Consider the following 13,931-nt stretch of genomic DNA (forward strand, 5'->3'; position numbering starts at 1 on the left):
TCCCCGGTGAGAATCCACACACAGACCAGCTCCAGATGAGAATCCAGTTGCTGCCTAGTCTCATGTAAGAATCCATGCATTGACTAATCCAGTGCAAGGACCTGTTCATGGACCAGTCCTGGTGAAACCCCCTACAGCAGAGTGTCCCAGCCAGTCCTGGTGTGACTCTGTTCCCAGCTTATCCCTGGTGCAGAAGCTGCTCCGTGGCCAGTCCTGTTGTCTGGTTTGGCTCTGGGGAGTTGGTGAGAGGCTGGGGGGATCCTGGTACTTTTTCTTGGGGAAGTCTGGTGCAGAGGGGGCAGTGACCCCGTGCTTTTCCTTGGGCTGGTTGTGGGTCCCGTGGGTCTGGGCTGAGGGGTGTCCCCGCAGTGGGGTGGCAGCACACGTGTGTGGTGCTGCTGGCAGGGCAGGGCAGAGCAGGGCAGGGCTGGGGCTGTGGGGCCAGAGCCAGGCAGGCGCGTGCTGGCCCGTGGGGCTGGATCCAGACCTGCTGCCTCCAGATGTTGCCTTTTTAGGCACTGGAGCACAGCATATCCCTGCCTGTGGCCGGCCCTGTGCCGAGCCAGCGCCTGCAAGCAAAGTAGGGACAGTCCCAGTCCTGGCCATGTGGAGGCATCTCTGTCCCCCTCCTGACCCCCAAAAACACCCTTCTCCTCTCAGACAGGGTCAGGGATGCTACCTTCTCTCCCTTCCCCTCATTTGCACTTGGCAGCACTGAGGCTGATTGCTGAAACCGCCCCAGAGCCGGGACCTGCCCTTATTTGGGTTGAAACCAGGGCTATTTTGGTGCAGCTGCCTCCCCTGCAACCCCTTGAAGCTTCTCTGTACATTGTTTTTGCTGTCCTGTCCCATACCCCTGTGCCAGGGCTGCTGGCCAGGCCAGCCATGGGCTGCTGGGGGCCATCACCCTCCCAGTGTGCTGTGCATCCCAGGGTGTCATGGGGTTCCAGTGGTGGCCCCCGTGGCCACTGTGGGGTGGAGTGGCTGGTGTCCCCTGTGGCATTTCATCCCTGATTTGCAGGGCCGTGTGTACTGGGTAACCTCTGTCCTGGTCCTGCTGCCGCCTTCCTGGCGGGGATGGGCCACAGGGCGGCTCCTCATCAACATACCAGGGCAGAGACAGGAGATAGATAGTGTTTGTCCCAGTTCGGGGGACATCCCTGAGTGGCTCTTTGCCCTGTGGTACTCTCCCTGGTGCCCCCAGCATCTTTTGGAGAATGCAGGGGCAGGGTAGACTTGATGGCCTCTGGCATGGGTGCTGTCCAGGCATGGAGAGGATGGGACAGTGATAGTCCCTGAGCCAGCTGCAGGGTGGGCTGGGGATGCTTGGAGGGAAGCCTGGGAGTGGTGAGACCTCTGTGCCCCAGCATCAGCCCAGTCTGAGTCACCCTGAGCCGCTGGCCAAGCCGCTCCCCTGCCCTTCGGCGCATCTGCCAGTTACCCCCACCCCATGGAAAAACTCCCAGAAGCAGCACCCCTGGGTACTGGTGAGGGCAGAGAGGGGCTGTGGGGTGCACGGGGTGCTGCCTCCTCCAGGGACCCCCGTGCCAGGGGTCTGGGGTTGTGTGTGGCTGCCCTGTGCCTCACACACCGGGGTTGTGCTGGGCAGGGTGGAGCTGGAGGGGGGGGAGCGGGTGTGCATGGAAACATGCCGTCCTCCTGCCGGGGACATGTTGCATAAACAGCAGTTTTGCCAGAGCTGCAAAAAATGTGAGGGCAGGAGCAGCCAGCACGTGGCGTGGGCAGAGGGTACCTGACCCCTGTGCAGGGCAGGGGGCTGACCAGAGCACAGACACCACAGTCCCTTATGGCTGGCAGGGGAGAAGGATGCTGCAGCTGGAATGGGGAGCAGGAGTGCTGGAGAGGGAAAAGCCTGCCCCAACATCCCCAGTTTAGTGGGGCCAGCCTGTCCCCTAAAAGTGTCTTCTGCTATGAGGTGCCTGATGGCAGCTCATACTTTGTCCCACACTGTGGCTAAGAGAGGGCTCAGTGGGGCTTTGTGGCTGGGCTGGAGGGACTGGCAAATGGGGGAAGGGCTTGGGGAATGGCTGGGGAAGTTGCTGTGGCCTGTGGCTGTCCCTGGGATCCCCTTTACTTGAGGCAGGGTCTCGAGGTGAGCAGAGAATTGTGGGGTGTGTGGGGAAGTGATTCACAGCCCAGCTGGGATGTAAGTGTCACAAAGCTGAGGTGAACTTGCTTGGGAGGAAGTGGTCCCTCATGGGGTGATGTGGGACCCCATGAGGTGGGGTCACATGGGCTGAGCAGGCATTTATGCTGCCCAAGCATTGTCCTGTGGGACACCAGTGTGGCCACTGAGTCACATTTCTCTTTGACAACTGCATTTCCACACCACAGGGTGGTTTGGGCATGGGAACCACTTACGGGGCTGGAGGGAGTAGGGTGCCTTGATGTCCTCTCTTGGGGTCCACATTCTTTCTAAATAGTAGGGCCGTGAATCTGGCTTGCTTTGGGAGGGTCTGGGATGTCAGTGTCCCTTTTCACAGCGTGTCTCTAGCTCCAACCACACCAGCTGGGCTGGCTTGCCAGCATCTCAGTGCGTGGCCATGGGAAGCATCTCAGGTGAGCAGGGGTCTGTGTGAGGGCTGGGGTGGCCAGTGCTACGTCTGCTCCTGGCATAGTAAGGGTCAGCACCAGCCCGGATATCATCCGGCTCCGGAATGTTTATCGGAGCTCCTGGGGAAGGGAAAAACAAAAACCGCCACCCAAAGGAAGGGATATGCGTCAGAGATGGGCCTGGATCACCCAGCGGCAGCCGGACGGGCCATGCCGTGGGCTGCGGGCCAGTGCTCGCCCCGCTGCAGCGGCCCAGCTGGGGAGAGCCCAGCGCTGCACTGACCCAGCCCGCTCCTGAGCCGCAGGGCCCCTCCATGGAGGTTTGTGTTCCCCCAGCCCTGCTGGCAGCTTGCAGGTCGGGGCTACAACCCACGGCGATGCTCCGCTGGAGCAGGAGCTGGCAGAGGCCCTGGGCACTTCCATGGGTGCAAGGGTTGTTTTACTGAGGGAGGAGGAGGGAGAGGAAGGAGGTGCTGAGGGAGGGAGGTGTGAGCAGTGGTTGCAGCATGGAGAAGGCTCTGAGGTGTCTCATCCCTGGATAGGAGGTGGATGTCTGCATTCCTCCAGCCTCGCTCAGTTCTTGTGAAATGGTGCTGAAGTCCTGTCGGGATCTGTGGTGCAGAGGTCAGCCTCTGAGCTGCAGCTGGAGGGGATAGCTGGAAGAGGCATCTCATGAGCTACTCTGCGCTGTGGCGGTGTGGCCAGGGACTGTCAGGGGTTTGCCAGCCAGGTGTTTATTTCTGGGCTTGGACATGTCAAGGGTGTCGAGTTTCTCTAGGTATAGTGACAGCTGGTGATGAGCGAGGGAGCCCATCATCGCTCTCCAGCGGAAGGCTGCAGGGTGTGCCCAACCCTTTATGAGACATCAGAGACTCCTATCACTCCTGGCCGTGGGGCCTCATGTACGGAGGAAAGTGATTTTTCTGCTTGGCAAAACTCGGGTCTCAAGGCAGCAGCTCGTGGGACGTGGCTGCTGGGAGGGACGGGGCTACGACCTGGGGGGCCGAGTGGGCGGGTGGGGGACACGGGGGGCTGCTGGGGTGGGCGGCAGCCCTGCTGCGCCTCGTTCCTCGCATTCCTGGGCAGGGCTGCCGGGCGGCGGGGTCGGCGGCGGGGGCCAGCCGGCAGGAATGCAAACACCGGTGAGGGGGAGAAGAAAGGCCGCTGTGTCTGCCACGGCAAAGCCAAGCCTGGACCAGGGGTGTGCGGGTCCCCCTGCCTTTCCCACCCCTCCCTGCTCCGGCGGATGCAGGGGTCCCTGAGGACAGAGACGGTGGCTGTTCAGGGGCCGTGCGGTGCTGTACGGAGTGGTTCTGTCCTCGGGGCAGGAGGGGTGCTCGTACACCCTAGGTCAGCAACTGGATAACCTAGGGAGGGGTCCGTTCTCTGGGGCAGGGTCTTCCTTCTTCTCCTTGAACTGGGGGCATGTTTGAGCCAAACTTGAGAGAGGGAAACAGCTTTACATTCCTGCAGTCCTTGTAAAACTGCCTTTCTGGGATGCGAGAGTGCCATACAGCCTGAGCTGCTGTCTCCTGTGGATGGGAAGAGTGCTGTCGGGTGAGCACAAGCCCCTGTTACACATCAGAGAATCCTTAAGGTCGGGGAAATACAACCACAGGCACCCCAGCTTTTTCCCTTTTCCAGCCAGGGGTGCATTTGTAGCCTGCAAACTTCCTCATGCCGACAGCAGAGGAGGACTGGGCATGGACCCTACCTGGCTGTGGGACCCGTGTGTCCCATTGTGGGGAGTGCGCATTTCCCCCATCCCTGGTCAGGGGCGCTTGTTGAGCATCCCCGGGGGAAGAGCTCGGCAGTGTGCGGGGCACGGCACGGCACGGCACAGCCCTCGTCGGCTCGGTCCGCAGCAGCGGCTCGCTGCCGCTGCCGGAGAACATTCCAGGGAGGCTGGCGCGGGGCCAGCGCCGCGGGGCAGGGAAAAGGGCCTTTTATGGAAGCGTTTCTGCATTAGAATAAAATCATAATAATAATGCGCAGGGGAAGGGAGCGGGAGGAGGAGGAACCCCTGAAGAAAACAGTGAGACGGGATGGGAACAGGCTGGCAGCCGGGGAGGGGAGCAGGCGCTGGGCATCGTGCTCTGGGGGCCAGGATGGGATGGGATATGGGTGCTCCAAGTGGGGTGCTTGGGGCAAATCCTTCTTTTTATGGGCCGGGGCAGGAGAGGCAGAGTGGGGTGCAGTGGGTCCCCATGCTGCCATGGTAGGGGACCAGCCCCTGAGTGGTGTTTGCATCTTGGCTCCATCCTGGGTGGGGCAGGGGATGGCTTACTGGGGGTCACTGCTCCTGGTGGGATTTGTAGAGGACAAAATGCCCCGAATCACACCCTCCCACTACTGCTGGCATCTCTGGGCCAGCACAGAGCTGGAGTGCCTGTGCCCGCTGCCCCAGCACCTACGAGGCGCTGCCTCTCCCACCCTGGCATGCTGCTGCTTCCCGAGGGACTGGGGTGCACACAAAACCCAAGGTTAATTGTCAGTAATTGCCGCTGGTAATTAAGGTAACAATAGCCGAGCTGTTCAGCTGGCGGCTGCAGGAGCTCACGAGGCTGGGCTGGGGTTTGTTCCAGGAGCTGCTCTTGGCATCAGGCGCCCGCCCTGCGCTGTGACCTGCTGGGCTCGCCATGCCCACCCGGGCTGGGGCTGGGGCTGTCCTGGCTCCCTGGCCAAGGATGAATGGCACAGCTGCTGTGGCCCTGAGCCCGCTCCCACTCCCAGGAAGCCAGCCTTGGGGTGCTGCCTGTGCTCCTGCTTGGCGTGGCAAGGCCATGGATGTCCCTGTCACTTGCTTGGTTGGGTGCTGTATTCCCTGTGGCATGGGTGGGGGTTAAATGCTGCATTCCAGCCTCTTCCCGTGCCCTGTGTTGGACAGGGTGTTCAGGGACTAATCCTGGCTCTCTTCTGCTTCCTTGCAGGCTGTGACTCCCTGCTCCCCCACTGTCAACTATGAGCTGGTAAGTGACAGCTCCACTGTGAGCCATGGGTGACAGCCAGGGCTCTGGGGATGCTAGAGCATCCTCCTCTGGGTATGGGGCTTTCTGTGTCCCAGGGCTTCAGGACGTGAATCTTCCACCCTCAAAACCACAGGGGTCTTGAGCTAGGGGTAAGAGCAAAAGTTGGAGCAGCCCAGCCATCACTCCAGGGACTCCTGGAGCTGGAGCTCTCAGGGAAGAGGGTCTTGCAGGGTTGCTGAGAGGGACAGGCAGATAGGACGTGACCATCCAGGGCTCTGGGGTCCCCTGGCCTTCTCTCCCTGGCCAGAGCTGGGGCGGTTTCTTGCACACCCGGAGATGGCCGTACCAGATGTGCCTTTGGCTCAGGGCGCCCAAGGCCGTGCATTTGAGCTCTTGTTATTGTCACCCTCTGCTATTGTCTGTCCTAGAGGCTTAATAATCTGCTGGGGCCAGGGTGACGCAGGTTGTTCCCACCCTGTCCTCTCTGGACACTAGGAGAACAGCTGGATGCATCATCTCCGTTCACCCTGTCCTGGGGAGGGCAGTACCCTGTGGGGGTACTGGGCATTCATCTCCAGTCCTTTGCCACACTGCCACAGACCGTGGCTGGGCTCTGAGGGCACCAGGGCACTGGGATGTCACCTGGAGCAGGGCCATATCCAGCAAGAGGTTTGGGAAGCATGACACGATGGTGCCTACCAGGCAGCATCTTGCCAGCAGAGCAGCTGCCCTGCCCTGTCCCCAGCCTGGTGATGCCTGTGGCAGCAGGCAGAGCAGGCACGTGGCAGCAGGAGACTGGCATAGCCCGGGGCCGGTGCGGCAGCCCTTCCTTTTTGCTCCAGACGTGTGCCAAGGCTTGCTGGGGCAGGCTGGGGAGAGGAGGCCCTGGCAGGGTTTCAGCTCAGGCTCTGCAGCCTGGCAGTGCTGCAATATCTGTGCCTCACACGGGGCCCAGAGCCGGGCAGCCCATAGCTGGGCAGGGGTCTCACCTGCAAAGTGAGTGTCGGGATGACCACCTGCAAGCTCTGGGGGCAGTGGAAGACCCCAAGTGAGCGAGGGCATGGGGTAGGAGTGGAACATGCTGCCTGCTCTGGGGCCCTGTGGTGGTTATCTGCCCTGGGTTTAATCTCTGCCTGCACCCCCCAGCCCTGCCAACCTCCTTGGGCACTTATCGACAGCAAAAATATGTTGGCTTCGAGCTGGGACCGTTACTGTGGCTTTGGGAGGAAATTGAAAGGGTTTGCCCTGCCTCGTGGATGGAAATATCTGCTCTGGCTCTGCTGCCAAGAGTAGAGCAGCCTGGTTTTGGGGGTGACCTCCAGCCTCCTGCTCCCAAGACTCCCATCTGGGGACCCACTTAGCTGGGTCCTTTTGCTGTGCCACCCCCAGGCACCACAACCACCATTCCCAGACAGAGGTATCTGTCTCCTGCTTCCTATATTTGGGGTCCAGACACTTTCCTCCACCCCAGAAAGTTAATTCCTGTTCCCAGCCTCCTTTGAGAGCTCTCTCCAGTGGCATGTCACCAAATTTTCCCCTGTTTCGAGCATCTCAGGCCCTGGCTCTGCTCCCACTGGGGTCCTTCACTGGCCCTGTGGGATCAGGCTTATCTTGGGGAGCTGGTCCTGCTGGTGGCCACTTGCCAGGCTGGGTGTGGGACTGCACTGGGCTTGCCCTGTTGTTTACTTCCCAGCTGTAGGGTCTGACCATGGAGGATCCATGTGGAATCCCAGAGATGTGGGGGGCACCAGGTGCCCATCACAGAACAAGCCCAGGGTTCAGCCAATGCTTCCCATTGGCAAGAGTGGTCCAGGGCCAGTGGGGATGGCTGAGAGGCAGGATGGCAGCATCCTTGGTACTTGAGTATCCCAGCTCTGCACTTGGGTTTTGGGGGATTCCCAACCTTTAGGAAGAGAGAACATGTTGGCAGGCAGGGAAGGGAACAGAACTGTGGAGCATTTCCGAGGAAGCAGCAGAAATAGCCAGGGGGAACTTTAGACCCTAGCCCTGCTCTGTGTGTGTGTCCCTCTCTCAATCTCTTCTCTCTTGCTTGCCTTTTTCTCACCCTCTGCTTGCTCCTGTCTGCAGCCATCCCTGGGGGAGAGCATCACCAAGCAGGTAGAAGTCCTGGTAAGTGCAACCAGTCATGGAGGCTGATCACTGACTCAAGACCTCTGGTGGGAGGTCACTCTTACCTGTCCCATTGCTGCAAACACTCCCTGCAGCCAAAATCCCTCAGCCTGGAATGCTCCTCTAGTTTCCCAACGTGCTTGGGACCCTGAAGTCCTCTCTCCCAGCCAGCCAAGGTGATGGTGGCCATGCCAAAGGCCAAGTGAGATGCCCGGGGTTGGTGGCAGAGGCAGTGGTGGAGCTCAGCATACTGGGGGCTGAGGCTTTTGCTGCAAAGCTGACTTTCCTGTCTTGGAGCTGGGGATCTGTTATTTAATCTGTGGACATGAGATTGCTAAGACAGTGTAGACAAATGCGTTGCCAAAGTCAATGTGGACAGCTCCCCCCTGCCTGCAGCCAGCTTGCCAGCCTCCCTGAGTGTTGGGGCTGGGACCCAAGGGATGGAGGCATGGTGGTTCCCATGAGGAAGAGGATGAAAGCCTTCCTCACCTGAGATCTGGCTTTTCCTAATCCCTTTGGTTGTCCAGGACATGTTTCCAGCCCTGAGAAAGAGCATCCTCAGAAAAATCCAGTTAGAATCCTCCTTTGCTGGCTTTGCTGTCTTTCAGGGAAGTTTCTTGATATTTCTGAAGCCTTTCTTGTGCCTTTCTTCACCCTTTCCAAGCAGAAGGGACCTGCAGGTTTTGGGTGCTGCCAGGAGCTTGGGGACATGCCAAGCTAGCTTGGGACTGGAAGGCACATTCTTCATGGGGTTGGCAGAAGGATCTTCAACCCAACAGGACTGGGACCAGCCTGTGCTGGGCCGGACTGGGTTGTACTGGCTTGGCTGGAGTCTCTCTCCACAGGGGACGTTTGCAAGGTCTCCCAGCCCCGTGGCAGGCAGGAGTGTTTAATAACAGGAGCACAGCTCCTATCAGCTGATTGCAGGCTGACTCTTCCTCGTGCAGGGCTGGCGGCAGAGGCGCAGCGCGGCTGGGGGTGGGGAGCATGGCAGAGCCCGGGCAGCAGGGCAGAGCTCAGGGGCTCTCGCTGGGCCAGGGGACACTGCAGGGCCCTGGCTGTGGGCACCCGCTCTCCCGGGTCCGGAGGGTGCCAGGAGTGGACCTGCCATGGCATGGAAATGGATTAGCAAGGGGCTCACTGCTATCCAGGTATGGGGAGGGAGAGGGACTCTGGTGTCCCCGCCTTGCTTGTCCTCCTGTGCCTCAGTTTACCCATGTGGGAGCTGGGGGTGATTCCTGGTTTCCCCGTGTCAGCTCTCTGTTGGGAAAGGCTGTGGTTTTGGGAAGCTGCTACAGCTGGATGGGGTGACAAGGACTGATGGGGCTCCCCTGGCTGGTGGGTGTGGGACCCCAGGGATCTCTGTTACGAACGTTTGAGGCTCTGCACAAGCCATGGTGGGGATCCCATCCTGATCACTGGTCGGTGATGCAGGGATGAGCCCATGTTCAGGTTCAGGCTTGTTCCATGCACCCTGGCTCTCCCAGGGAAAGTTTTACCTCTCCTTTTGTTGCATTTTAACACCTTATTTGTCCCCAGCAATGCTGGGGGTTTTCTGGGGTGAACAGGCAATTTGGGACACCCTGAGGAAATACTGGAGGGGGAATTGTCACTACTGTTCAAGCACCTCTGGGCACTGAGGCAAAGCTGCTGCCTTCTGGAACTGCTTTGGTTGGGAGGGGTGGCATTGTCCCCAGGCCCCAGGGTTGCTGAGCCTGGCTCTGCTCTGACCTTGAGAGGGGCATGCAAGGCTGGTGGAGGGTGACGCTGGCTGTCCATGGGAGCAGCTCTGGCACTGTGCTGGGTGGGCAGAAGGTGGCAGGTGGAGGATGTCAGGGAAACTGCTCTCCCACCTCGTCCTGTGCCCTGTGGTGTGCTGGCTGTGGGATGCTGCAGCCCTGAGGAGAGTAGCAGCAGTCTTGCAGCTCTGGGGACAAATGGGGCATCCCAGGAATCAGCTGCAGGATGCATCTCTTATTTCTGATCCTTCCAGGCGTGTTGCCTGCGTGAGATGAGTCTTTAAATGACTTCTGCTTATTAGCTCTAGATACTAAAACTAATGAGGTGCGAGTGTGTTTTTCCTCAGCAGCTTTTTTTGGAAACCCTGCTTTGTTTTTCGGCTGAGGTCACAAAGTCACAGAGCAAGCCGGCTGCAGATGAAATTTTCGAGGCCGGAGAACATGCATAAATAGAAGTTTCCTGCTCCAAGAGCTCAAACATTTCCTCCAGGCGTTTGGCTCGGTGGAGCTGGGGCCAAAGCAAACTGTCGTGCCTGGCTGGCTCCTCGATGCCGCTTGGGCAGCGAACCTGCCCCTGCTCCAGGCAGGGCCAGGGCAGCTCTGTCCCACCAGGTGTGCCCGCAGCCTGGCGGAGACAAGAGGGACTTGTGACATGCCTGAGACTGTGTCCACCTGCTCAGTGTTCTCCTAAAAGGTCCTCTGGGACCCTTTGGCAAAGCACTGACCCCACAGTGTGCATGGCAGCTGGTCCCAGCAGCACTGGGGTTGTGAGGGTTGGGTTTTGCATGTGGGATGTATCCAGCTGCTTGTGCTATTGGGATGCTTGGTGGGATTTGGAGACAGTGATATTTTGGGGGTGTTAGGATGCTCGGTGCAGTGTGGTGGAGGTGGGGTCCTTTGGCAGCACCATCACACCCAGGTCTAGCAAGACCCCTGTGCTGGCTGTGGCTGGGTCATGGCAGTAACTTGCTTTTCCTCTGTGGTTCTTTAGGATGCCACAAAATCCCCCAGGAGTGGGCAGTCACGCTGCAAAACATCCAGGTACTTGCTTCAGTTTCCCCTTCTGGTGACTATCTCTGCTCTGCTTGACACTCCCTCCCACCGAGACCTGCTTCTCCAGAGGTGCTTTGCCTGGGAGATGCTCCAATGAACAAGACACAGGAGTTACGACCCACCATCCCCAGCTTGGGTCCCCAAGAGGAGTGGGAGCAGGGGAAAGACTGCAGGCGTGTCCCCATATGTCCCAGCCTGTCTTGCAGGGTGGGGAAGGGTCCCTGTGTCCCCTCCCCGTGCTGTGCTTTGACAGTGGTCCCCTTCCTTGCCCAGAAGCATGAGCCTGACTGCAGCCATGGAGAGCAGCTGTGAGCTGGACCTGGTGTACATCACGGAGCGGATCATCGCCGTCTCCTACCCCAGCACAGCCGAGGAGCAGAGTTACTCCAGCAACCTCCGTGAAGTGGCCCACATGCTCAAGTCCAAGCATGGGAACAACTACGTGGTGAGGGGCACAGCCAGGTCCCTGTCAGGCAGCTGGAGGGGCTGGGGGGCTCAGCTGCTGGGGATGGGGACTTGCAGGGGACAGATGCTGCATCCTTGTCTCCATCTGGGCTCTGTTGAGGGAGGGTCTTTGCACTATGCTGGATAGATGTTTTCCTCATGGAAGATTACCCATCCCTATCAGACCTCCTGGGAGTTTTTGGTCATTGTGTTGCCCTGTGGCAAAATGTTACTTGGGGTAATGTGTTTGGGGAAGCCTCTCATAGCAGGATTTGGGAAGGCTTTGGGGCGAGGAAGAGGTGAGGTGGCAGCAAGGAGGATGTGCTCTCACTCTGTTTTTCATCTTCCCTAAAGCTTTTCAACCTCTCTGAGCGGAGACGTGATGTCAACAAACTTCACCCCAAGGTGGGTCACATCTGTGAGAAGCAGGGAGGTCTCAGGGGCCTCAGGGCAGGCCTGTCTGCAGGACCAGCTCCCTGCTACAAGATGCCTAGGGGAAAAACAGCCATCTTTTCTATTCTATCCAGCTGGGAAAAACCCTGAGAAAAGCACTGAGACTTCACACTGTGTTTGTGGCGTTTCAGCTTGCTCCCATTATCCTCCCAGCCCCCCTTCTCATCCCAAAACTGGCTGTTTGGAATCTCCTGGACACCTCCCTAAGGCATTGTGCATATCCCTCTGATAGTGGGGGATCCCTCAGAAGCTGAGCCAAGTAACCTGGGGTGAGGTGCCTGAGATCTGGGATCACAGTGTCCTCCCTGGTCCAGGGATCTGGGCAGTGGGGTGCAGGGTTGGGGTTGGGAGGTTGCATGTCAGAGCAACACAGTACTGCCTACCCTGTGTAAATGCCCTGGGCAGGCTGGGAACTCCTCATGAGTGTGCCTGTGACCCCAGGCTGTGTGTTCCCCTGTTCAGGTGCTGGATTTTGGATGGCCTGACATGCACACCCCTGCGCTGGAGAAGATCTGCAGCATTTGCAAAGCCATGGACACGTGGCTCAACGCAGCGCCACACAACGTGGTGGTGCTGCACAACAAGGTGGGCAGGACCCGTCACTGGGGCACAGCAGTGGGGCACTGGGGCTCTGTGGGGCTGCAGGGATTGGGCTGAGCAGCCTCAGGGGCTGAGGGATGTGGAGAATGTGGTGGTTTGTGGTTTGGGGTGTGGGTAGGTGTCAGCACATATGTGTAGATTGGTGTGTGTCTAATAAGGGTTGGGGCATCTGTGGGCTGGTGTATGCTTAGAGGGATGTGTGTGTGCCTCTGTGGGGTGTCTGTGCCTGGGTGCTCACAGGCCCCATGACACCCCTTCTGCTGTGTGCCTGCAGGGGAACCGTGGCCGGCTGGGGGTGGTAGTGGCTGCCTACATGCACTACAGCAACATCTCAGCCAGGTGAGAGAGACATGAGGTCCTGGGGTGGCCCTGGGGCTCACTGGTGACCTCCATCCCAGTGGTGCTGGTGCCAATAAGTTCCCTTCAGCCACATCTGCCCTTTCATGCCCACAGTGCTGACCAGGCTCTGGACAGGTTTGCCATGAAGCGCTTCTATGAGGACAAGGTGGTGCCGGTGGGACAGCCATCCCAGAGGAGGTGGGTCCTGGCACGCCTGGGCAGGCTGGGGTTTTCCCCGTGGGGTGGTTGGATGCAGGGCTCCAAGGTGGATGTTCCTCTGTGGGTTCTGCCCCTGAGCTGCCTGTCTGCCCTCCAGGTACATCCATTACTTCAGTGGGCTCCTCTCTGGCAGCATCAAGATGAACAACAAGCCCCTCTTCCTCCACCACGTCATCATGCACGGCATCCCCAACTTTGAGTCGAAAGGCGGTAGGTGCCCCCAGCTGCTCCCCCTGCCTGCTTCTTCCCACACTGCCTGGCCAGGCTCATCCTCCTTGGGGGATATTTCCCACCATTTCCTTGGCAATTTGAATTTCCCTTTCCCTGTCAGACACTATTCACTCATATTAGCAGGGTGCTGCCCTTGTCTGGCAGAGATGCCCTCACAGGATGCCCTCCCGATGCTGGGCACTAACCTGAGCTGTGAGGTGACAATGTTTTTCTGACAGCTTTTCCAAGGATGGCACTAGACAGGGGTTTGGGATGCAGTACCTCACCCAGATCATCATCCCACCCCTATCCTCAACCCAGCACTTGCCCTAGGTCCTGCAGGACCCAAAGTGTGAGGGCTTTGCCCTTTCTCAGCTCATCCACAGCATCCTTTCTGCCCATTGCAGATGTTGCCCTTGGTCGGTGCGGGCTGGCTGGGGCAGGGAGCGGCTGTTTGCTTTGGCTCCCTCCCTGTTTGGATTTCTCCCCCGTGACTAATCCCTCCCCTGGCCCCTCCGCCCAGCCGGCTAACAGCAGTGTGCCTTTTCTCCCCGCCTTGATGTCTTCCAGGTTGCCGGCCCTTCCTGAAAATCTACCAGGCCATGCAGCCCGTCTACACCTCGGGGATCTAGTAACTATCTCCTCTCCATGGGGCTTTCCTCCTGCCCAGCATGGGGGGCACGGCAAGCGGGGCAGGATGGAGGGGATCAGGGACAAGTCCCCTGTGCTCTTGTGCCCTGTGCTTAGTCCGTTTGGGGGGCCAGGGAAAAAAAGGGGCTTCCTTTTTTTCGGAGGTGGTAACTGGCTGTACTGGGCCGTACTGGACCCTTCTGCTGAGAGGGCTGTAGTGACTCTGCATATCAGCAGAGGGAGCCTGGGGCTGCGCGCTGCCTGGGGCTCGGTGTCCCCGAGGGAGGGGGGAAAGGGATGGGGACATCTGGGAGATGAAGGCACCCTGGGAGGTGAAGGCGTTTTTCTCTCCCTGCTTACAGAACTGCTCTTCCTGCCTGGATTAGTCCTCACAGATCACAGTGTATTCTAAGTTGGAAGGGACCCACAAGGATCACTGAGTCAAACTCTTAAGTAAAAGGCCCATATGGAGATTGAACCCACAACCTTGGTGTAATTAGCACCATGCTCTGACCAGCTGAGCTAATAGTCTTCCTTTATCCAAAAAAAGATTTTCCCCTTGTTTTAATCT

At 58.9% G+C, this 13,931-nt stretch overlaps 1 protein-coding gene across 16 annotated transcripts in view; it reads left to right on the forward strand.

Moving 5' to 3' along the window:
* The window catches only part of TNS1 (tensin 1), a 68,630-nt gene that overhangs the window by 17,005 nt on the left and 37,694 nt on the right, over nt 1-13,931 (forward strand). For 11 of the 16 annotated variants that reach the window (XM_064434873.1, XM_064434876.1, XM_064434884.1 and 8 more), the window contains 10 exons: nt 5,505-5,543; nt 7,632-7,673; nt 10,404-10,453; nt 10,739-10,910; nt 11,264-11,314; nt 11,825-11,947; nt 12,237-12,301; nt 12,416-12,499; nt 12,618-12,730; nt 13,301-13,361. In XM_064434873.1, coding sequence (XP_064290943.1) covers nt 5,505-5,543; nt 7,632-7,673; nt 10,404-10,453; nt 10,739-10,910; nt 11,264-11,314; nt 11,825-11,947; nt 12,237-12,301; nt 12,416-12,499; nt 12,618-12,730; nt 13,301-13,361 — 800 coding nt within the window. The remainder of the gene's footprint in view (nt 1-5,504; nt 5,544-7,631; nt 7,674-10,403; nt 10,454-10,738; nt 10,911-11,263; nt 11,315-11,824; nt 11,948-12,236; nt 12,302-12,415; nt 12,500-12,617; nt 12,731-13,300; nt 13,362-13,931) is intronic. The other 5 variants (XM_064434870.1, XM_064434881.1, XM_064434871.1 and 2 more) reach the window with 3 other exon arrangements.

The sequence above is a fragment of the Passer domesticus genome, chromosome 10 (genome assembly GCF_036417665.1).
Source record: "Passer domesticus isolate bPasDom1 chromosome 10, bPasDom1.hap1, whole genome shotgun sequence".
NCBI classification, from domain to species: domain Eukaryota; kingdom Metazoa; phylum Chordata; class Aves; order Passeriformes; family Passeridae; genus Passer; species Passer domesticus.